General features: G+C 39.9%; 1 protein-coding gene across 10 annotated transcripts in view; it reads left to right on the top strand.

Moving 5' to 3' along the window:
* Zmym4 (zinc finger MYM-type containing 4) overlaps nt 1-23,546 on the top strand; it is a 120,493-nt gene that overhangs the window by 8,652 nt on the left and 88,295 nt on the right. For 8 of the 10 annotated variants that reach the window (XM_063287760.1, XM_063287761.1, NM_001107982.2 and 5 more), the window contains one exon: nt 21,415-21,460. The exons of 1 other annotated variant lie outside the window; for it this stretch is intronic. In XM_063287760.1, the coding sequence (XP_063143830.1) occupies nt 21,415-21,460 (46 nt within the window). Of the gene's footprint in view, nt 1-21,414; nt 21,461-23,546 lie in introns of those variants that run through there. One more of the 10 variants, XM_039110032.2, reaches the window with a different exon arrangement.

Below are 23,546 nucleotides of genomic sequence, written 5' to 3'. Positions count from 1 at the left end.
ACTCTCCCCAAAATGGCCTTAAACAACATCTATTTAACAACATCTATTTGGAGCAGTCTGTATTCCCCCCCTTTTTTCCCCCCCTAAATCTTGTTTGAATCAAGGTCATATATATATCTGGGTGTTCTGGAACTTGATACATAGAGCGAGAAAACTTCCTGTTGTTCTCCTTTCTGTTTGGGTATGACACTAAGTCTTGCTCCGTTTTTGTTAGGGTAAATCTGTGCTTTCACATACCAGTCTCTGTCTTAGTTTCCTAGGTTTCCTATAATAAATTATTACCACGGGGTTGGGGATTTAGCTCAGTGGTAGAGCGCTTGCCTAGCAAGCACAAGGCCCTGGGTTCGGTCCCCAGCTCTGAAAAAAAAAAAAAGAAAGAAAAAAAGAAATTATTACCACAATGTATTGGCTCACAGTTTTGGAGAATACAAATAAGAAATCAAGGTGTTGAGCTGGAGAGATGACTCAGTGATTAAGAGTTAAGTGGTCTTCTTTGGGAAGACTTATATATACATACATGAAGGAAAAACACTTACACATATAAAATAAATCAAAAAATTAAAATTCCAAAGAAATCACAATGTCAAGCAGGCCCTGTGTTCTCTGAAGGCCTTTATATTACTGGTGTTTGCACTTCTCTCATGGCCTCTGTCTTCAGAAGGTTGCCTTCTTTCTATCCCTCTCATCTTTTGTGTTTCTTTTTTTTTTTTTTTTTTTTTTCTCCCCGGAGCTGGGGACCGAACCCAGGGCCTTGCGCTTCCTAGGCAAGCGCTCTACCACTGAGCTAAATCCCCAACCCCCTTTTGTGTTTCTTTAAGGGACACTCTTCCTTGGATTTAGGGCCTACCGGATTCTAGAATGATCTTATTTCCAGATCTTTACATTAACTACATCTTCAAAAAACATTTTTTTTGCAGAAAACTACATTCTGAATCTTTTTAAAAGTTTATTTTTGAGTGAGAGGTGTGCACATGTGCGCATGTGTGTGTTTAGTGTCTGTGGAGGCCAGATATATACACACAAACTTTATATGCGAATATATATTTGTGTGTTCATTATATGTCTACATACTTAAATAATTTATAATTAGTACAAATATATAATAAATCTAATATATGGCTATATAGACACATAATGGATATACATATATATTTCACTGTAATGAAATTGAATAGGATGAAATGAATATTGAATAGTTCAATATAATGAATACATATATTCATTATATATAATGAGTTAAGCTAGTTACAATAAGTCAAAAATCACATCTCACTTAATGGAGAATCCAAAAACAATTGAATTTACGGAAGTTTTCAGATCCTGGGAGGTGGGAGATCTTGATCAAAGGATAGGAAGTTGCAGTTAGATAGGAGCAACAAGTGATATTTTTAGTGATGGATATGCTAATTAAGGGTTTTTCATCTTACTGTATGTATGTGCATGTGTGCACACATGGAGGTCAGAGGACAACTTTTGAGAATCAGTGCTCTTCTTTCAGGGATCAAACTCAGGTGTCCAGGCTTAGCAGCATCCTTATCTGCTGAGCCATCTTCTTGGACCAAAGAGTTAAGAGACTTTTTTTCTCCCCCTTCCCTTCCCTTCTTTCTTTTCCTTTCCCTTTCTCTCCCTTCTTTTCTCTTCACTTTGAATTCACAGAGATCTGATTTCTAAACTTTCTGAGTGTTGTAATTATAAGAATAAACCCTTCCTTTTTTCAATTTATGGCTGCTTTTGTTTGGTTTGTTTTTGGAAGTTTTAGTATCACAGTTGGGCAATTAACTTTTTTGGGGGGTTTCTCAGTGTAACCTTGGCTGTCCTGGAACTCATTCTATAGACTAACCTGGTCTTGAACTCACAAGAGATCTGCCTGCTTGTCTGCTGAGTGCTAGGGATTGAAAGTGTGTGACACTACCATTGTGCTGGAAATGAACAACTCTTAAAATGAAAATTTAAATTGACAGTATATTACTACATTGAAACATACATTGACTTGCAGTAAATTAGGTACCTTTAACTCTCCACCTCATGATTGCACATTCAGGACAACACATATGGAAAAGGGGTAATTATCACATGAAAATTAGAATGTTGATCAGATAAACCTTAGTTTATTCATCTGTCTTTTTTTTTTGGTTCTTTTTTTTCGGAGCTGGGGACCGAACCCAGGGCCTTGTGCTTCCTAGGCAAGAGCTCTACCACTGAGCTAAATCCCCAACCCCTCATCTGTCCTTTTAAATTATAAACTATTCTTAGGACCAGCCTCAATTTTAGCATAATCATAGCTTTGATTATGCCTAAACTTATGCAGAACAGTGAATTCTTGGTTGTAAGAGAGGACTTATTATTTTTTTTTAATTTTTTAAATTAATTTTTATTTATGTGAGTCCACTGTAGCTGTCTTCAGACACACCAGAAGAGAGCACCAGATCTCATTACAGATGGTTGTGAGCCACCATGTAGTTGCTGGAAATTGAACTCAGGACCTCCGGAAGAGCAGCCAGTGCTCTTAACCTCTGAGCCATCTCTCCAGCCCATGAGAGGATTTATTTTTATACCTGTCTTTCATGGCCACTATCCCCTTTGGGTCTGTTAATCCACTTGATTTAGTTGTTCCACCCTGTATACATCAGACATCATTATATAACCAATAATTATATGTAATTATAATGGACAGAAAGCAAAAAGAAGAATATATAAAAATCTTAACCATTTTTGAAAAGATCTACTTATTTTATGTATATGAATACAATGTCTTTGGACCACCAGAGGATGGCTTGGATCCCATTACAGATGGTTGTGAGCCATCATGTGCTGGGAACTCAGGGCCTCTGAAAGAGCAGCAGCCAGTGCTCTTAACCCCTATCTCTCCAGCCCCAAATGTTAACCATTTTAACCTTTTCTTTTTTCTTTCCTTTTCTCTCTTTTTTATTTTCTTCCTTCTTTCTTTCTCTCTTTTGAGACAGGAATTGTCTTTGTACCTCTGGATGTCCTGGAACACACTATGTAGATCAGGCTGTCCTGCTACTCATAGATTCATCTGTCTACCTCCTGAGCGCTAGAATTAAAGGCATTTGCAACCATGCCCAGCCTCATTTTAAGAATTTAAGATGGCTTTATAAGTATATTCATGGTTTAATGCAACTATCACCAATTATTTTAGCCTAGATAGAAAACTTACACACTAAGTAGTGATTCTCCAGTTCCTCTTCTCATCCCCCGTAGATTCTAACCTACTTCTGTAGGTTGCCTATGATGAATGTGTCATACGATGGATATCTTATGTATTTTTCCTGTGGAGTCTGATAAGTTACTCAGCACATTTTCAAGGTTTGACCAGACCTCATTATGTATCAGAATTTCTCATTCTCTCATATGCCTGAAGACATAATCCCATTATTTATACCAGATTTTATTTTCTCATTCATCAATCGGTTATTTAGGTTTGTCTGTTGTAAAGTATGAGTCCCGGTCCTTCATTGTTTTGGATACATACTTGACTATGGACTTGGTAGGTTACATGGGGGTTCTGTTTATTGTTTCAGGCACCATAAGACTATTGGACTTACTTGCTTTAATGTTTTGCACCCATAAGGGATGCATGGAATCTGCAATCTCCATGTCTGCATGGGTACCTCTTCTTTTCTTTTGTTTTTTGGCAATAATCACACTAGTGAGTATGGTGTAACATCTTACTGTGATTTAGATTTGCTTACTTGCTGTTTTAATTTTGAAAAGGCATCCTTTTTTCTAATTTTTAAAAATGTATTCTTCATTATTTGTATGTATGCTGCTTAGTTGCATGTCAACTTGACACAAGCTAAGAGTCTTCAAGAGGAGGGAGCCTCAATTGAGAAAATGATTCCATAAGATTGGGCTGTAGGTAAGCCTGTTGGGCATTTTCTTAATTAGGAAGGGCCTACCTCATTAAGAGTGGGGCTACCCTGGGCCAGTGGTCCTGGGTTGAGAAAGCAGGCTGAGCAAACCATGGAGAATAAGCCAGTGAGCAGCATTTTTCTGTGGCTTGTCCATCAGCTTTTGCCTCTAGGTCACACAAATTAACGTAGCCACAATCCTTACTGATCTTGGCTTTGTGTGCACAAAACCCATATTCTGATTGACACACTTTATTTAGCAAGAACAGTTAGCAATAAGCAGAGCTACAGAAGCCAGGAGGCAAGGTTAGTATATTTAGAGACTTTTCCGGAATTATAGACTATGATAGATTAAGTCTTTGTTATTATTTAGGCAAATTTTGGAATCTGTACTGGGCTCTTTGTCAGAATGATTGATGCCTTGGTGACATCAGTTCTCCTAAGGTCTTGGGACCTGTTAGAGTTTGTTTTAGTTAGAGTTTTATTGCTGTGAAGAGACACTATGACCAGGCCAGCTCTTACAAAGGACAGCATTTCAGGGACTGGCTTACAGTTTCAGAGATTTAGTCTATTATCATCATGGCGGGGAGCATGGTGGATTGCAGGCAGACATGGTGCTGGAGAAGGAGATGAGAGTTCTACCTCTTGATCTGCAGACAGAGGAATCACACTGGGTGTAGATTGAACATAGGACACCTAAAAGTCCATCCCCACAATGACACATTGAAGTGGAAACTTAAAAGCGTTCTTTGGAAAGTCAGTTGTGTTGCATGGTGTTTTGCTGGGGAAACACTTGAAGGGGTGTTTTCCTGAAGTGAACACGGATGAAAGGCTAAGGCAGACTTGTGAAGGAACGTTTCACTGAAGCAGACACAGGAGAAAGGATGTTCTGTCTGCTGAAACAAGCACATGAAAGAACATGTGATAGGGGTTCTTTGCTAACGACAAGAATGGATTGGCCTGCCTTACATTGTGTAGTTGAGCTGCTTTTGTCAGGACTTTGTAGAGAGAAACGCACCAAAAAACTCTTTTTTATGCTGCTGCGGCTTACTTCAGTTTCTTGCTGCTTGCGAGGATTCGGGCTGATTGGCAGAGTGATGTCAGCTGAGCAAGACACATGCTGAGGCAAGAGGACACGTGATGTTTGGAGAGAGCATAAATAGAAAGAACTCAATGGACAGTGTGAGGCTGAGCTAGGCTTGTTTACAGAGCTAGCTGTGCAATGCTTCTGGGTCTTTCATCTTCGCTGATCTTCACTTTGCTGAGAGGATCACAGCTAAGGACTTCCTAGCATTCCTCCTGGTCCCTCCTGCTGACTTGTGTTGAAGCTGAGGCCTGGCTGTCTCTGCTATGTCGTGCTAGCACAGTTGCTAACTAGACTGCTGGTGTTAAAGTGTTTGAGAGTGGATCACTTCCGCTGCTGACTCCTGTGAACTGAACTGCTGATTTCCTGACAACTTAATAGGATTTGCTCCAAAGAAGTCTTTCTAAACAGGTCCACTTCCTCCATATCCTTTCTTCTATACTACCTCTGGTAGGAGGTGGGCTACAAGGGAGGTTAAAGTGTTTAAGAACCATCATTAGAAGTAGACCTTGAAAAAAATTGAAGTTAAAACCTGCTTCCTCCAACAAGGCCACACCTACTCCAACAGGACCATATCTTCTAATAGTGCCACTCCCTACAGGCCAAGCATTCAAACACATGAATCTCTGAGGGCCATACCTATTCAAACCACCACACAGTTCCTGCCCTGTTTGAGTTCCTGTCCTTAATTTCTTCCTTTAGATACAGTAATGATGACACGCAAGCCAAGTAAACCCTTTTTTCCCAAAGTTGCTTTGGTCATGGTGTTTCATCCAGCAATAGTAACCCTGAGACAGTGTGTGTGGGTATATGCATGTGCCTGACGAGACCAGAGGCCTTAGATCCTCTAGGAGCATGTGGTTGTGAGTTGCCTCAGTATGGGTGTTGGGATCTGAACCTTGCTTCCCTTTAATTTGTTTTTATTGCATTTATTGTGTGTGTTTGCTCAAACATACCCTTTTACACATGTGAAGATAAGAGGACAACTTTTCAGCAGCTGGTTCTCTGTTCCCACTTGGTAGATGTTAGGGACTGAACTCATGCTGTACTGCTTGGTGACATGGTCTTTACCACTGAGCCGTTTGCTGGCTCTTACATTTTTCACTTAATTTACTCTGTATGAGAGGGGGTGGGGAAGGGGTGTTGACTGACTGTATGTATGTGTGCCTGGTACAAAGTGGAGGTTAGAGGACAACTTTCAGGAATCCGTATTCGCCTTCATTTTTAGGTATGGTCTCTAGGCTAGCTGGTATGTATATATCAGGCCATGAGCCTGTGGCTCCTATATTACCTGTAGGGATTTGGGTTCTGGTGATTTAATTTAGGACATAAAGCTTGTATGACATGTTAACCTATGGAATCAGCTGGCTGGTCTGGATTTGCACTTTTCTTCTTTTTTTTCTTTAACTTTATTGGTTTATGAATTCTACATCATGTACCACAATCTACTCATCTCCCCCTCCCTTCATACCCGACCTCTACTTTGCAACCCTTGGTGCCACCCCCTCCCCCCCAAACACAGGAAAAAAGTATCTCGTGGAAGCTATACTGTATCACAGTATGTCCCATAGTATTCCCTTTGTCCACACTTCTTTGCTTGCAAATGTTCATTGCAGTGACTCATTAGTCTGGTACAAGGCCTCTGGCTTCTGCTACTCTGCCCATACTGGAACCTCACTGGGACTCCTCGGATATTTTGTTACTGCCTTGTGTCATGGAGAGCCTGTAGTTTTGAATCTATGGGACCGGGCCCCTTCATGCACTCCAGCAGTTTATTGGTGGGTTAGATGGTGGGGTGGAACAATTCAAAGCCCTAAATCTGGGTCTGAGAGGTATCTGAGCTTGTCAGCTCTCAACTTTCCTGCTCTTCACACCCTCGGGGCTGGCTTACCACCAATTCACTATCCAGGAAAAGTTCTATCCTATTGCCTAGGTCAGGAGCAGGAACAGCTCTCCTGCCTGCAATAGGTGGCAGGGGCAAGAGTGGGGAAGGCCATCCCTCCCTTGCCCATGTTGCTGCACAGCAGACAAGTTGCGGGGCCTACCATCAGGGTCGTTCATCTCTACTGTGCTGCCCAAGTGAGGGGCAAGGCCAGCTCTCCTGCTTTCATAACCCTGTCAGGGCCATCTCTTCCACCCACTGCTGGTGGCAAGGGCAAAAGGGAGGGAGGGGATTTCCCTCGCTAACACCACTATACAGCAGACAAGAGGCAGGGCTGGCTCTCCTAACACTCATGTCTTTGGGGACCTGCTTACTTGATAACTCCACATCCATGGTCAGCTCTACTATTCTGCCCAGGTGAGGGGCAGGTCTTGCTCTCTGAGTGCTGCAGCAGGTCAGGGACAGGGCCATCTCTCAATGACAATGATGTCGTTGTTGATAATGATTGGTGGTGATGTTGAGTATCTTTGTATGTGTATATTGGCCATTGATATACCATATCCTCTTTGGTAAAATGTATAGTCTTTGTCCTTTGTCTGGTCCTTAACTGACTTTGTCTTTTTTTATTTTTTTGCTGAGTTGTGGAAATTTTTATATATGTGTTCTCCATACTAAACTTCCTTGAGATAGGACCATGCTATATAGCATGGGCTGGCTTGGAACTTGTGTTGCTTAAGCTCACCTGGAATTTGAGAGTTCCTTAACTTTCCAAGTGCTAGGATTACAGGTATGTGCTACCATTACACCTAGTTTCTGGCTATTGAACTCTTCACAGGAGATGTGCACATATTTTCTCCCATCCCAGGGCTATATTTTCATACTTGTGAACATATCTTTTGATATATAGAAGTTTAGAATTTTTGTTTCTCTTTTGTATAGCATGTACTTTTTATTTCATTCATGAAATCACCAAGTCCAAGTTTACTTAGATTTTCCTATAAGAATTTAATTCCTTCCTAGCATTTGCTTTCCCCCTTCTTTCCCTCCTCCCTTTTCTCCCTTCTCAATTTTGCTCCCTCTCCCTTTCAGGTTGGTCTCACTTAAATAGATTTTCTTCCTCTGCCTTTTGAGTGCTGAGATTAAAGGCATGTACCACCACAACAGGCTTCATCTTCGTGCTTAATGTTTCTTTTTCCTTCCCCACCCTCCTTTTTTTAAAATTTATTAAATTTATTTATATGAGTACACTGTAGCTGTCTTCAGACACATCAGAAGAGAGCATCCCATTACAGATGGTTGTGAGCCACCAGGTGGTTGCTGGGAATTGAACTCAGGACCCCTGAAAGAGCAACTAGTGCTCTTAACCACTGAGCCATCTCTCCAGCCCCCACCCTTTTTTTTTGAGACAGGGTTTCTCTATTGTTTAACCCTGGCTGTCTTAGAACTCGTTCTGTAGACCAGGGTGGTCTTTAACTCAGGGATTTGCCGCCTTCTTCTGAATGCTGAAATTAAAGGCATGTGCTACCACCTAGGTTTTTATTTTCTTAAATGAGTTTTTAGATTTTAAAAATTTTATAAGATACATATGAATGTTGGTCTGAGTCTGTACACTACATGCGTGCAGTGCTCCTGGAAGCCAGAGGAAGGTGTCAGATTCCCTGTCACTGGAACTACAGATGTTCCTGAACTGCCATGTTGTTGCTGGGAATTGAACCCGAGGAAGAACAGCCTGTGGTTTTTTTTTTTGTTTTGTTTTGTTTTTTTCAATATTTTATTTATTTATTATATATGAGTACACTGTAGCTGCCTTCAGACACACCAGAAGAGGGCATCAGATATCATTACAGATGGTTGTGAGCCACCATGTGGTTGCTGGGATTTGAACTCAGGACCTCTGGAAGAGCAGTCGGTGCTCTTAACCACTGAGCCATCTCTCCAGCCCCAGCCTGTGTTCTTAACCAGTGAGGCATTTCTCCAGACCTCCCAAAATTGTTTTTAAGTTGGATTTATTTGGGATTCTGGTTAAAAATACTTGTTGCTCTTGAAGAGAAGCAAGAGTTTGATTTCCAGCACCATGTGGTGGCTTCGAGTCCTTATAATTGAGGTTCCAAGGGATCCGATGCCCTCTTCTTCCCTCTGTGGGCACCAGTTATATTTTATACATACAAACATACATACGTACATATGTACATACATGCATGCATACCTGCAGGCAAAACTTGTATATATATATCACATGAAAATAAACCATCTAATTTTTAAATAAATTACATGTGTGTTTGTGTGTCCCCAAGGGAATCCTTACCTTTAGTAGTACTTGAAAGGTTGTTTTTCTTTCTGGCCTGAAAGATTTATCTACTATGCTAACCTTAGAAATAACCAATTCAGGCTGTAGAGATGGCTCAGTGGTTAAGAGCACTGACTGCTCTTCCAGAGGACCTGAGTTCAATTCCCAGCAGCCAAATGGTGGCTCACAACCATTTGTAATGGGATTCGACACCATCTTCTGATGTTTCTGAAGATAGCTATAGTGTATTCCCAGAGATAAATAAAATCTTTAAAAAAAAAAAAAAGAACCACTGGTGTTGTTGTTACTGTTTTGTTTTGTTTTTCTGGAGACAGGCTTTCTCTGTGTAGGCATGGCTATCCTGGAACTCAGTGCTGGGATTAAAGGCAACCACTGCTCTGTTAGTATGAACCAGTTCTTGAAGAATTCCTTGTACTTTTTATTTTCAAATGGTGTTTAGAGACAAGAGTCTATGTTCAAGAGAAACCTTTTCCTCATTTTTAAAAATGTGTGTGTGTGTGTGTGTGTGTGTGTGTGTGTGTGTGTCTTAGTGTTTTGAGTGAGCATACATGCATAGGGTACACATGAAGGTCAAAGGACAACTTTCAGATGTTGGTGTTCTTCTGTGGCGGGATTCCAGGACTGAGTTCAGGGATTCAAGTGCTTACGTTTACTTCCTGGTTCCCAAAGAAGCTGTAGGTTACAGTCTGAGATAGTCTGTTGATTATTCCTATCCCCTTGGTGTCTGTATGTTGTTATTTTTCCTTTCCTTACTTCAAGGGAGTAGTTTTTGTTTTCGTGCCATGATGCTTAGCTAAAAAAGTTTCCTCTATAAGATCACTTAGAATGGGAGTGGAGAGATGGTTAAGTGGCTCCGAACACTGGTTGCTCTTTTAGGAAGACCCAGATTCAATTCCCAGAACCCACATGGTGTCTCACATCTGCCTGGGAATCCAGTTCTAGGGAATCTGACACTCTCTTTGGCCGATTACCTGGCATATATGATGCTTATTATATATGTGAAGGCAAAACAACCATATACATAAAATTATAACAAAACAAAACCCTAAAAAAATCTAATGATCACCAACCCTGTACTTGATTTGCAGAGGTTTTTGTTGGCTTTGGTTTGTTGAGGCAGGGTTTCTCTGTGTATCCCTGGTTATCCTGGAACATGCTCTGTAGACCATGCTGGCCTTGAACTCTGAGATCTGCTTACCTCTGCTTCCCAAGTGCTGGGATTAAAGGCGTGTGCTGCCACCTTCAGGCAAGTGGTCTTCCTGTTTGACATTTGAGGTCGGTTGTTTTGTCTGATGGCATCCTAATGGCTTACCTGAGAGCCTTGCTGCTTTGTAGCCTTCCTTGCTCTCCAGCGGAGGTTGTTCCTTAGCCTGTTGTTTTCTTGCACAGTTTCTTTTGTGGTAGTCTTGTGTGTGTGTGAGTGCTGCAGTTAGGTGTACATGTATGCTTGTGTGTGGAGACCAGAGATAATAGAGCGCTGCTCCCTCAGAAGCTGTTCACCTTGTTTTTTGAGGCAGGGTCTTTAATTGGCCTGGACCTTTGCTGATCAGCATGTGTCCGGTGAGCCAAGTGTCCTAGGGACCTAGGCTCTGCCTCCCCATTGCTGGTGCATGCCATCATACCTGCCTTTTTTTTTTTTTTTTTAATTTGTAGGTCCTGGGGCTCCAATTCAGATTGTCTTGCTTGTAAAACAAGCACTTTACTGACTGAACCATCTTCCTTATAATAGTACTTAAAAAATACATTGTGATTTCTTTACCCTTTCTTTGCTTTTGTTTCTAAAACTCAAAAGTACCATTTTGTCACAGTTTATCCTGGGTATTAGGCTTGCTTACTTACAGAGCATGGATGCAGAAGTTTCTTGCTGGAACATGGACCCCCAAAGCAGCCATACTGAAAGTCTTCACCCAGCCTATGTTAGTGGCTTTCTCCTCTGAATCATAAATGGAACCCTTTTAGGTAACCCTACGCTATACACTCCAGCACCTGGAGACCTCGAGGCCATTTTGCAATTAGGGTTGAGTACAAATGGCTGGGAGGAGTGTCTAGAATCTCAGGTGAAGGTTCAGTGACTCTCTACCTTTTCTTCCTGTGAAGAAATGTGGACAGTCCATTTAAGCTTGATTGTGATGGATGTATACAAGCAGGCACAGCTGATCTGAAGATGGCTGTTTCCTCAGAAGCCCCATTTCTACAACAGTGGGCCGTTTAGGCATTTGCAGGGAAAATATTGTTCTGTAGTAGGTCTGCAGATTGTAGAGGATAAGTCCACTCCATTGCTTTTGTCTCCTTAAGCCTGTGATCTTTTTCATCTTCAGTATAGGACTAGTGAGACTGTAATGATTCAACTTTATTAAAAATACAACTATACTTGTCTTAAATTTCCACCAGCAATCAAGTAAACTGTTATCATTGACTATTTTTGCATGTAGTTTCTAAGGTTTCTAGCTCCCTTCTTTTGTTTTGTTTTGTTTTTGTTTTTTGTGCAGCTTTGGCTGTTCTAGAACTTGCTCTGTAGACCAAGCTTGCTGGGAATTGAACTCAGGACCTCTGGAAGAGCATCAGTGCTCTTGACCACTGAGCCATCTCTCCAGGGGAATCCCCAGCCCCCTTGCTCCCTTTTTAAAGATAGAGAAATAGATAGCATTTCTCTACCTATTTCAGGGTGGCCTTGAATTTACCTTGTAGATGCAGTTGATCTTGGTTGTGGTTGTAGATCTAGTGCAGCAATTCTCAGCCTGTGGGTCATGACCCCTTTTGGAGGTCGAATGACTCTTACGGGGGTTGAATATTAGGGATCCTGCATACCAGATATATACATTATGATTTCATAACACCATCATCCCAATTATAAAGTAGCAATGGAAATAATTTTATGGTTGGGGGTTACCACAGCATGAGGAAGGTTGAGAACTGGTGATCTGGTGACAATATCAAAGAGATTGGTATCAGTTTTGAGGTAAATGAAAATCTTACAGCAAGGCATTTATTTCACATAAAGATAAACAACACAGGGTTTTCAACAAAAGGATGCTAGTTCTTATGTGAAGGATACGTCATTTTCACTGAAGGGTTGAAATTGTTAGTTTCATTCTGGTGTAATCACTTGTTCTGTTTCTGATTCATATTTTTTCTGAGTAATTGCTGTTACTTGGGTTAAAAAAAAAAAAGCAAAAACCCAGTGACTAAATTATCCTGATTTGTAATTTATTTGTTCATGTAGTGAGCTGTAACTGTCCTGGAACTATGTAGACCAAGTTGGCTTCAGACTTAGAGCTCTCCCTGCCTCCCAAGTGCTGGGATTAAAGGTTTGCATAAGACTGTTTGTTTATAAGTTTATGGCAAGTATTCTTCTGTTCTTCTTGAATGTTGTTTGAATTGAGCTAATGTACCTACATTTATTTTCTTCTGCAACTGTTCAAGAGTACATAGTGAACCCTTCTCAAGTAATAGACTTTGTAGCCATCATTAGTGCTTTAACAATGAAGTGTAGTTCTGAGTGCTTGCTTCACTTGACATGTAATCATACCCAATTACAGGTGACAGTGAGGCCAACTGTAATGGCACTACATGTCAGGCATTGTCACAATTCTGGTTGAGTCCTATACTACAGCCCAAGGATACAACCCAATTAGTTCATAGTTACAATGTGCCTGTCTTTTGTGATTACAGTCAGAGGACAAAATGCATACAGTATTTGATACACACCTGTGGTCTCAGCATTTGGGAGGTGGAGGGAGATCTGAGCTACATGAGTTCAAAGTTAGCATGGACTGTGTAAGACTGTCTTAATATTCCACCTCCAACAAAGTTGTAAAATTAGGAAACAGCAATGGACAAGTAACTTCAAGATATAAATAAAACCCTAAATAAAAAGATTACAGGGAACAGCTACTGCTCTGGCTAGGGCTGAGATAGAATAGGAAAGCTGGAGTGCATTTGGACAATGCCTGACTCCCCAGCCTTATTTAAGTCTGAGATTCAGGTCTTATTGGAGAGTGTGAGGTCCAGTGGATGCTGGCTGGAGAGGTTTGAGATTTTGCATACTTTTGTTGCAAGCATGAGACCTCCCATCAGGGTATTAGAAGAGTTACTGGCGGGGCTGGGGATTTAGCTCAGTGGTAGAGCGCTTACCTAGGAAGCACAAGCGCAAGGCCCTGGGTTCGGTCCCCAGCTCCGGAAAAAAAAGAACCAAAAAAAAAAAAAAAAAAAAAAAAAGAAGAGTTACTGGCAGGTTGGGGATTTAGCTCAGTGGTAGAGCACTTGCCTAGCAAGTGCAAGGCCCTGGGTTTGGTCCTCAGTTCTGAGGAAAAAAAAGAAAAGAAAAGAGTTACTGGCAAGTATTATATATCTAGTAAATATAGTTGCAGATTTTGCTTGTTTTCGTGCATTACAAGGTTGTGTTAAAAACTTCATGTTATAGAATTATGTCTTACTGATGACTATACTAAATAATTGTATGCCTGCCAAAAGCTTTCTTTCTTTAAGTCTACTTTATCTGACATTAATATACAGACTTATCAAAGATGGTGTGGATTTGGTGCCATGGAAGGTTCCAGGCTAGACTGTGCTTCATGAGACCTGTCCCAATAAATTAAAAAGAAACAAAGGAATCTAGGCAAATAAAGTATAGTAAACCAAAGGAAGTGAAGGAAATAATAGAGCTGCAAGACAGTCACGTGGTAGCTCGCCCTTGTCATTCCAGCACTTGCACGGCCAAGGCAGCAGCATTACATGAGCTCAACAACCCTGGCTACAGATCAAGGCTGTCTCAAACAGCAACATAAAGCAGCCAGATGGGTCATTGGATAAAAGAGCTTGCGTGAAATTAAGGTCAACATAAAAACATGTTCTAACTAGACTGATTGAAGAGAGAGGCAGAGAGGCAGAGAGAGGCAGAGAGGCAGAGAGAGGCAGAGAGGCAGAGAGAGGCAGAGAGAGGCAGAGAGAGGCAGAGAGGCAGAGAGAGGCAGAGAGAGGCAGAGAGGCAGAGAGAGGCAGAGAGGCAGAGAGAGGCAGAGAGAGGCAGAGAGGCAGAGAGAGGCAGAGAGGCAGAGAGAGGCAGAGAGGCAGAGAGAGGCAGAGAGAGGCAGAGAGAGGCAGAGAGGCAGAGAGAGGCAGAGAGAGGCAGAGAGAGGCAGAGAGAGGCAGAGAGGCAGAGAGAGGCAGAGAGGCAGAGAGGCAGAGAGAGGCAGAGAGAGGCAGAGAGGCAGAGAGAGGCAGAGAGAGGCAGAGAGGCAGAGAGAGGCAGAGAGGCAGAGAGAGGCAGAGAGAGGCAGAGAGGCAGAGAGAGGCAGAGAGGCAGAGAGAGGCAGAGAGGCAGAGAGAGGCAGAGAGGCAGAGAGAGGCAGAGAGGCAGAGAGAGGCAGAGAGGCAGAGAGAGGCAGAGGCAGAGGCAGAGGCAGAGGCAGGGGCAGGTCTCTGTGAGTTCAAGGCCAGCCTGGTCTATAGAGTAAGTTCCAGGACAGTCAGTTAAGGCTTGGGTTTTACCCTTAACCTTGATTCCATTTGCCTGCCTTAGGCAGGTTTCCAGCTACTGATTTCTGCACCCTAGGCAGATGCTGGGAGAGAAAAGGCCTTTCAGATGCCATATCCTAGTGTGAAAGGGCATTAGGGATGATGTTTGGCTTGTATTATATTTAGTGTATGTCAGGGGTTTGAATCTGTGTTAACAAATAGAACTTGGGAGTTTGGGCCATTAGAGTCAGTTTGTCTAGGGCTAGGCCTAGGCTTTATCTGAGGTTAAGAGCACAAATACGTGTTTATAGACATGTAATGGGAAGGACAGTGCTGGGACAAAAGGCGTCTGGACTCTCATAGGTAATGTAGCACTTAGTATATGTGTGGCACAATAACTGCTGGTCACCCAAGCCAAGTGCTTAGGGTTCCATGGCTTTCAGTGGCTCTTTAAACACCATTGACTGACTTAGCTTTGTATTATAGTTATCCGGTCCAGTGAAGCCCACAGTTACAATCCTTGGTAAAAAAAATGAATACTTTTACTCTAAATTAGAAATAAGGTAAGGATGTCTGTCCACTTTAACCACGTTACTATTACAGGACACAGTTAATTCAATACATAGAAAAGGCATAGTAATCATAAAGAAGTCACGGTGTTTTTATTTATAAACAATGTAGTTTTATATACAACCCCAAGGTATCATATATCCACCCCACACTCCCCACCCCCCAATTTGGCTGTTTTGCTACTCACTCTGTAGACCATGCTGACTTTGAGCTCAAGAGGTCTATCTGCCTCCTGAATGCTGGGACTAAAGGTGCGCACTATCATTGCCAAGGATCCAAAGTGCTTTTAAAATGAAGGAATTTCAAGATTACAAGTGAAAGCATCAAAGTAAAAAATTCAGTTACACACTTTATATACCAGTAGCAAGGGATTGAAGTGAAATGCTGTTTTTCAGTTATGTAGATTGTAATAGGAAACAAAAACATGAACGATTTACAAAATAATGGTAAGCTGTGGGCGTTAAAACCTATGCACCAGTTCTTAGAGGAAAAAAAGGCCTAAATAAATTGGTAAAACTCGCATGCTCATTGATACCATTCTCTTGGAATTGATTGATGGATGAAAAATTATTTGTAAGATACAAATTGAAGTTTCATCTTCTGTCATGTAGAGAACCTGGAAGTAGTCCTCCCATTCTTACAATATTTAAAATGTATAAATCATAATGAAAAAATTAAGTACATTTTTATTCATCTTTAAATTTTTCATAACATACAATTGAAAATCTGTGAACTACAATTTATTTTGTGAAGATTTCTTTGAGAATAATTTATATTAATATGACAGTTGTGAGAGGATTGGAGAGTAGAAGTAACTATTAAACAGAAGCCAAAGAGTGTAAAGCTTTATGCAGGTCTCAGATGATCAGTGGTGAAAATACTGATAATATCAGTATGAGTGAGACTAAGGAAAGGAGCCCTCAATGTACGTTGAAGTTAGGACAGCTATTTTGGGGAGCAAGTTGGCAAATATCTGTGGAATTATAACTACCAGAACTTTTAATGCAGTTTTTGCACTTCTATAAATTTATTGCACAAGCATCAAAGAGATACCTGTAATAGTGTCCATAACAATTAATCGGTTGTCAGGTGCCTCGTGGGTTCCGAGAGTCAAAGCCATGCTCTTTTTTTTTTTTTTTTTTTTTTTGGTTCTTTTTTTCGGAGCTGGGGACCGAACCCAGGGCCTTGCGCTTGCGCTTCCTAGGTAAGCGCTCTAACCACTGAGCTAAATCCCCAGCCCCCAAAGCCATGCTCTTTGAAGGAGATCTTAATTACTGAGCCAACACTTCAGCCCCTAAATAACATATTTTGATCATACCCACCCCTAGTTCCCCATTCCCACTTCTTCACCACTCATGGCCACTCTTCTTTTTTTGGAATTTACCGAGTCTAATGTAATTGGGATACAGACTGATTTTATTGGCTTGATCTTGAACAGGTAACTATAGCTGTAGTGAGTTCATAAATGCAATGGTTATGCCAAATAATGTTAAAAAAATCTTACACTGGGTTGGCATGTTAGCCGAGTGTGTGGAAGTGCCACAGCCTAAGCTCAGTTCCTAGAACCCACCTGGCGAAAAGAGAGAACCAGTTCTTGGAAATTGTACTTTGATTCCCCACCTTTCCCATAAATAAAAACATGTTAGTTTTTTAAGACAAAACTAACAAAATTTGGTGGTAGAAGTTCATGAGATTGGTCAGTGTGTAAAAAAATCTCTTCCATATAAAAAGCCAGATGTGGTTATGTGCATCTGTAATCCCAGCACTTCAGTGGTAACATGGGAGCTAGATACAAGAGAATCGTTTGGAAACCCAGCAGCCAGTTATCCTGGAGTACACAGAGCAGCAGTAAGCATGGTAGAAGGGGAGATTCCCAGCTCCCGAGAGTTGTCCTCTGACTGCCACACACAGTGTACACAAGCCCTTGTATGCTAATAATAAATAAATAGGTGGGAAAGAGTACCCATGATCTTTAAGATTTAAGATACTAAGAGGGCCTGGAAAGATGGCTCAGCAGATAAGATGGAGTATTATTGCATAGGATTCAAGTTAGTTTCCTGTACCCATGGAGGGAGGCTTAGAGCCTCCTGTAACTCCAGCTCCAGGGGAGCCAGTGCTCTCTCTGGCTTCTTTGGCCATGCATACACATGCATGCATCCACACATAAATAATAATCTTTGTTTTTCATAATTTTTCATGACTTTTACATTTTTTAAATTTATTTCCAATTATCCTCCCAATTTGGGTGGTTCTGAGGCTCATATCCAGAGCCTTGCCAAACAAGCCAGGTAAATATTTAACAACTTAGTAACAATTACAGCCCCCCACGACCTTTTGTATGTGTTTTTGTGAATCAGGATTTTGTAGGGGTTGGGGTACTGGGGTTTGGACCTAGTGCTTCACATATATTAGGCAAATGTTCTGAGCTGTATCACTCAGCTTTCTTTTTAACTTAAGGATTTTATCGTGTGTGTGTGTGTGTGTGTGTGTGTGTGTGTGTGTGTGTGTGTGTGTGTTTTTATGTGCCTATGTGCCTATGTGCATTTGTGTCTGAACACATGCACTCACATGTAGAGATCAGAAAGCAGATTGCAAGAGTTGGTTCTCTTCTGCTGCCACATGTGACTTTTAGAAAAAAAGATTTATTTATGTGGCTTTTATATATGAGTTCTCTGTTGCATGCAAGCCTGCAGGACAGAAGTGTACTGTGATCTGATGATATAAGATGGCATCAGATCCCAGAATAGATGATTGAGAGCCACCATGTGGTTGCTGGAGATTGAACTCATGACCTCTAGAAAAGCAGAGGTCACAAGTACTTAACTGCTGAGGTGCCTCTTCAACACCACTTGTTTTTTTTTTTTTTTTAATGAAAATACTTTTTTTCATACAGTATATTCTTACCATGGTTTCACCTCTCATTTCCTCTTAGAATCTTTCGTCTTCCCTACCCATCCAGCTCCATGTCTTAGTTCTTTGTTTTTAACAAAACAGGCAAATAAAACAAGCCAGAATTAAAAAACAAACAAAACAAAAACCAAAAAGCAAAGAAAAAACATGAGCAGTATATATTCTCTGCTTTAAATTGACTTTTGTACAAGGTGAAAGATACAAATCTAATCCCTTTTACAGTTAGAAATCCCAATTTTGTAAGCATCATTTGACTTTTTTAAAAATATTAAGTGGGCATAGCTTTTATTTTGTCTTGTTTTGAGACAGGGTCTTTCTACATAACCCTGGTTGTCCTGGATCTCACCACGTAGACCAGTCTGTCCTCGAATTCACAGAGATTCACCTTTGCCTCCTAAAAACTGATACTAAAGATATGAGCCACCATGCCCAGCAGGATTGCTTGTTTGTATGTGAGTGCACTGTTGCTGTTTTCAGACACCGCCAACCCATCTCTCTAGCCCCTCAGTGTTGCTGTTTTAAATAGGGATCCTTTATTCCATTGGTCTACCTGTTTACTTTTTGTCAGTACCAGGTAGTGTATTATTGTAGTTCTGTAGCATAATTTGTTTTGTTTTTTCAAGATAGGGTTTGTCTGTGTAGCCTACTGTCCTGGCTCTGTAAACCAAATAGCCTCGAACTCAGAGATAGCTATTTGTCTCTGCCTCCTGAGTGCTGAGTGGGGTTAAATGTATACATCACCACTGCCCCCTGACTTCTGTAGAATAATTTGAGGTCAGGTATCACCTGCGGTGATATTCTTACAATTTAAGATCACTTTGGCTATTTCATGGTTCTATACGAATTCTTGTATTTAAACCTGTGAAATACCACATCAGAATTTTTGCTCGATGGGTTTGGTGATTTAGCTCAGTGGTAGAGTGCTTGCCTAGCAAGTGCAAGGCCCTGGATTTGGGCCTCAGCTCTGGGGGTGGGGGTATTTCATTATAGGTTTCATTTATTAAACCTATAGATTAATTTTGGTAGTATAGCCATTTTCACAGTATTAATTCTACCAATCTTGGTGCATGGAATATCTTTCATTACCTAGTATCTTCTGTGTTTTTCTTTCTCAGTGTTTTGAACTTTTTATTTTAGAAGTCTTTCAACTCTTTGGTTAGATATACTCCTAAATACTTTTGTGTGTAGGTGAGGGTCATTTTGAGTGGAATATTTTTCCTAATTTCTTTTCTTGAGAGTAGACTGTTGTTATAAATGAAAGCTATTTTTTATTTATTCTTTAAATAATGACTTTGTATCCTGTAATTTTATTATTTTTATTAGATCCAAGAGTTCTTTATTTGATTCAGTCTTTAAAGAATTGTATCATCTACAAATAGGGATAGTTTGATTTATTTCATTTTATACCGTTTGTGCTTTCCTCTTAATTGATCTAGTTAAGACTTTGAACACTGTATAGTGGGCATCCTCGTCTGATTTCAGAGGAAGTGCTCTCAGTTTTTCCCTTAATATAGTGTCTATAGGTTTGTTGTATATGACTTTTATTGTTTATGAATTTGGGGTATGTGTCATCTATTCATACCCCAAAGTCTTCAAGGCCTTTTAAAATTTATTTTTGTTATTGTTTTTTATTTGTATAGGTGTTCCGTTTGCATGTCTGTATACCATGTGCTTGTAGAGGCCAAAAGAAGGCACTCATCACCTGGAACTGGAGTCACAGATAGTTGTTAGCCATCACGTGGGTGCTGGGAACTCAGTTCAGGTGTTTGGAAGAGCAGCCAGTGCTCTTAACCATTGAGCCATCTCTCCAGTGCCTTGTTTCCCCTCTTCCCCCCACACATCATTTTGAGACAAGGTCTTACTATGTAGTTCTGGCTAGCCTGGAACTCACAGATCAGCTTGCCTCTGCTTCCTGAGTGCTTGGATTAAAGGAGTATGCTACCATACTCAGCTCTAAAAGACTCCAAAACTTTGTCAAATTCTTTTTCAGTTTCAGTGGAAGTAATTGAGTTTTTTATGGTATATCACATTGATTTATGTATGTTCAGTCAACCATAGTTTGATTCAAAAATATTTATGTACACACACACAGACTTGGAAGAGCAGCAACTGCTATCTCTCTAGTCCCTGCTATTGACTTTTTTCTTCTTTTCTTTTAAGATTTACTTATTTTATTTATATGTCGCTATCTTCAGACACACCAGAAGAGGGCATCAGATCTCATTACAGATGGTTGTGAGCTACCATGTGGGTGCTGGGAATTGAACTCAGGACCTCTGGAAGAACAGTCAGTGCTCTTAACCACTGAGTCATCTCTCCAGCCCGTTGATGCTTGTTTTACACTTTATATTATTTTAGTTTTATTGTATCAACTAGTAGTTTTAAAACAAGACAAATTTGGCAATCATTTGTAATAATTGGTAATCATATTACCATTATAATAATAATTAGATAAGTAATTGGTGTTCCTTGCCAACTTCAGTTAATTGCTAATGGATGTCTGGAGTTTTAACATCTATATTTTGTGGCTAAGAGTACTGAGACTGATCAATGATGAGAAGAAGTAGTAAGGGGCAGGTACAGCCAAATATTTCCTGTTTTTAATATTTTTATTAAATTTGAAGATCCTAGCATACTAAATATATTGTGTTCTATGTACTTGTTAAACTCATAGAAAAATACTGGAATTGTCAAGTGGCATAGTTATTTAGCATTGGCTTTATTGAATTACAAAGGTGAGCCTTTTGACATCAGTATCCGTTCCTAGTGTGATTCTAAGTTGTGTTAGTGTTATCTTTTAAAAATCTTGTATCACTAATTGTCTCTGGGAAATGTTTGCGGGCTGTTGTGGCTTGTGGATTCCCAACACTTGGAAGGCGGAAGCAAAGAAGACTTTCATGAATTCCAGGAGTGGCCTCTGCTTTATTTCTGCTTGCTGTTTTTTTTTAAAGATTTATTTATTTTTTATATATGAGAGTACACTGTTACTGACTTCAGACACACCAGAAGAGGGCATCCGAACCCATGACAGATGGTTGTGAGCCACCATGTGGTTGCTGGGAATTGAACTCAGGACCTCTGGAAGAGCAGTCAGTGTAGCAGTAAGTGTGTTTAACCACTGAGCCATCCCTCCAGCCCTCTGCTTGCTGTTTTAAAGGTGTAGAATTACTTCAGACTTGGCCCTACATACTCCACAGGAGTCATCACTGTAACACAGTTGACTTTTGATTGTAACATCAGCACGAATTCTGCTATAGGAGAAGGGGACTCCAAAAATAAGATTGAAATATTTGAGAGTAATGTTATTTTTTTCTCCCTCTCTCTTTTTCAGTTTGAACAGAAAAGTGATGCAGTTTTTGATGAAATTGTAGAAAACTGTAAGTACTATTTGAGGGAAAAAAAGGTTGTTTTTAGATAGGTTAAATCTGGATTTAGCACTTACTAACCATTAGAGTGTTTAGTTGGTATTGAATTGTGTGATGGTCCAGTTTGATTTAGCCTCAGTGTCATTAAGTTGAGGTGTTTTTTTTTTTTTTTTTTGGTTCTTTTTTTTCGGAGCTGGGGACCGAACCCAGGGCCTTGCGCTTCCTAGGTAAGCGCTCTACCACTGAGCTAAATCCCCAGCCCGGAGGTGTTTAGTTTTTTTAAAGTAAATATTCTTTCAGTTATTATGTTAAAATATAGCAGTTTTGTATTAGTATGAATGCTGTAGATTGTACTTAACATTTTTCATAATTTTTTCTTAGTTTTAGATGCTGTATGATAGATTATAAAAGTAATACATTCAATTACAGTACAGAATGAATAAAGTAGAAAGTAAATATCTATTATTATTTTTGAAAGTTAATGAGCTTTAAGACTAATATACATTATCTTTCCAGACTTTTTCTATAAATGTATTCATTATACAGTATATAAATATTCATTATACAGTATATGAGATTTATGTTTAGGAATCACATGAATATTATTTCTTCTTTTTAAAATTCATATATATATATAGACATCTTTCTGCATCAATGACTATAGATCTAGTGTATGTCTTTTTAATTGCTCTTGGGTATTTTATTACAGGGCTAATCTGTAACCAACTTTCCTTTTATAAATATACAGAGAATTTTAATTTTTTATAAACAATAGTGAATATCTTTTGCTAACTATATTGTTTACTTTTTCAAGTGTTTTTGTGAAATAAGTACTAAGAGTTGATGAGTTTTATAGGATGTTTCTGTACTTGTGTAAGTATGGTAAGTTTTGTCGTCTAGAAATTTTTTTTTTTTACCTTTTTTTTTCTTCTTTTTCTTTTTTTGCCCCCTAGACAGGGTTTCTCTGTGTATTACTGGTGGCTGTCCTGGAACTTGCTCTGTACATCAGGCTGGGTTTGAACTCAGAGAGATCCACCTGCCTCTGCCTCCTAAGTGATGGGATTAAAGGCGTGTGCCACTACTTCCTGGCTGTCGATCTAAAATGTTTTTTTCTTTACATTTATCTCCATTTACAGATCTATGAGTATGTTCCTTTGTAATTAATTTGGTAACTTTTTTTTTTTTTTTTTTTTTTTTGGTTCTTTTTTTCGGAGCTGGGGACCGAACCCAGGGCCTTGGTAACTTTTTTTTAATGATAACTAATAATAACTAATTCTACTCTTCAGTGGATTTAGCTACTGAATGTCCTTGCTTCTAGCTTGTCTAGCTAGAAGAAACATACATTGATTTATTGATTGTGCTCCTGAGTTTTAAGTTCAGGGCTTCATATAAGCTAAACAAATTACTCTATCCTCAGAAGAAACATTTTAGATGTACAACAAAGTATTTCACAGTAGTAGTGACAAAGTAAAGGGCAAAATATCACAGTCTTCAGCAAAAGATCACAGGCCTCTTATCTTTGTAGTGCTTCCAAAAAGGAAGGGTTTTTTTGGCTGGTGGGGCCCCACTATGCAGTCCAAGCTAGTCTGGAACTCAGTATTTGTAGATAAGGCTGGTCTTGAACTCAGAGATACTTGTCTGCCTTTACCTTCTGAGTGTTGGGAATGAAGACATTTACCACTATGCCTCCTACCTTGATTGACTTTAAAAAATCTTTTAAAATTTTGTGTCTGTGTATGTCTTTGTATATGTATATGGGTGCAAGACTTGGAGGAGGTCAGAAACATCAGATTCTCTTGATGTTGGTGTTTACAAATGGTCTAACATAGATGCTGGAATTGAACTCAGGTTTTCATTTTCTTTTTTTTTTTTTTTTTTTTTTTTCTTTTTTTTGGAGCTGGGGACCGAACCCAGGGTCTTGCGCTTTCTAGGCAAGTGCTCTACCACTGAGCTAAATCCCCAACCCCTGAACTCAGGTTTTCTGCAAGAACAATTTATGCTCTTAACTGCTGAGCTATCTAAACTCTTGACGGACTTAATTTTTTCATTTCATTTTATATATATGGGTATTTGGCCTACATGTATATCTGTGTACTAT

The sequence above is a fragment of the Rattus norvegicus genome, chromosome 5, assembly GCF_036323735.1.
Source record: "Rattus norvegicus strain BN/NHsdMcwi chromosome 5, GRCr8, whole genome shotgun sequence".
NCBI lineage: Eukaryota > Metazoa > Chordata > Mammalia > Rodentia > Muridae > Rattus > Rattus norvegicus.
The sequence above is the reverse complement of the archived record's forward strand: the minus strand, read 5'-3'. Positions and strand labels throughout refer to the sequence as shown.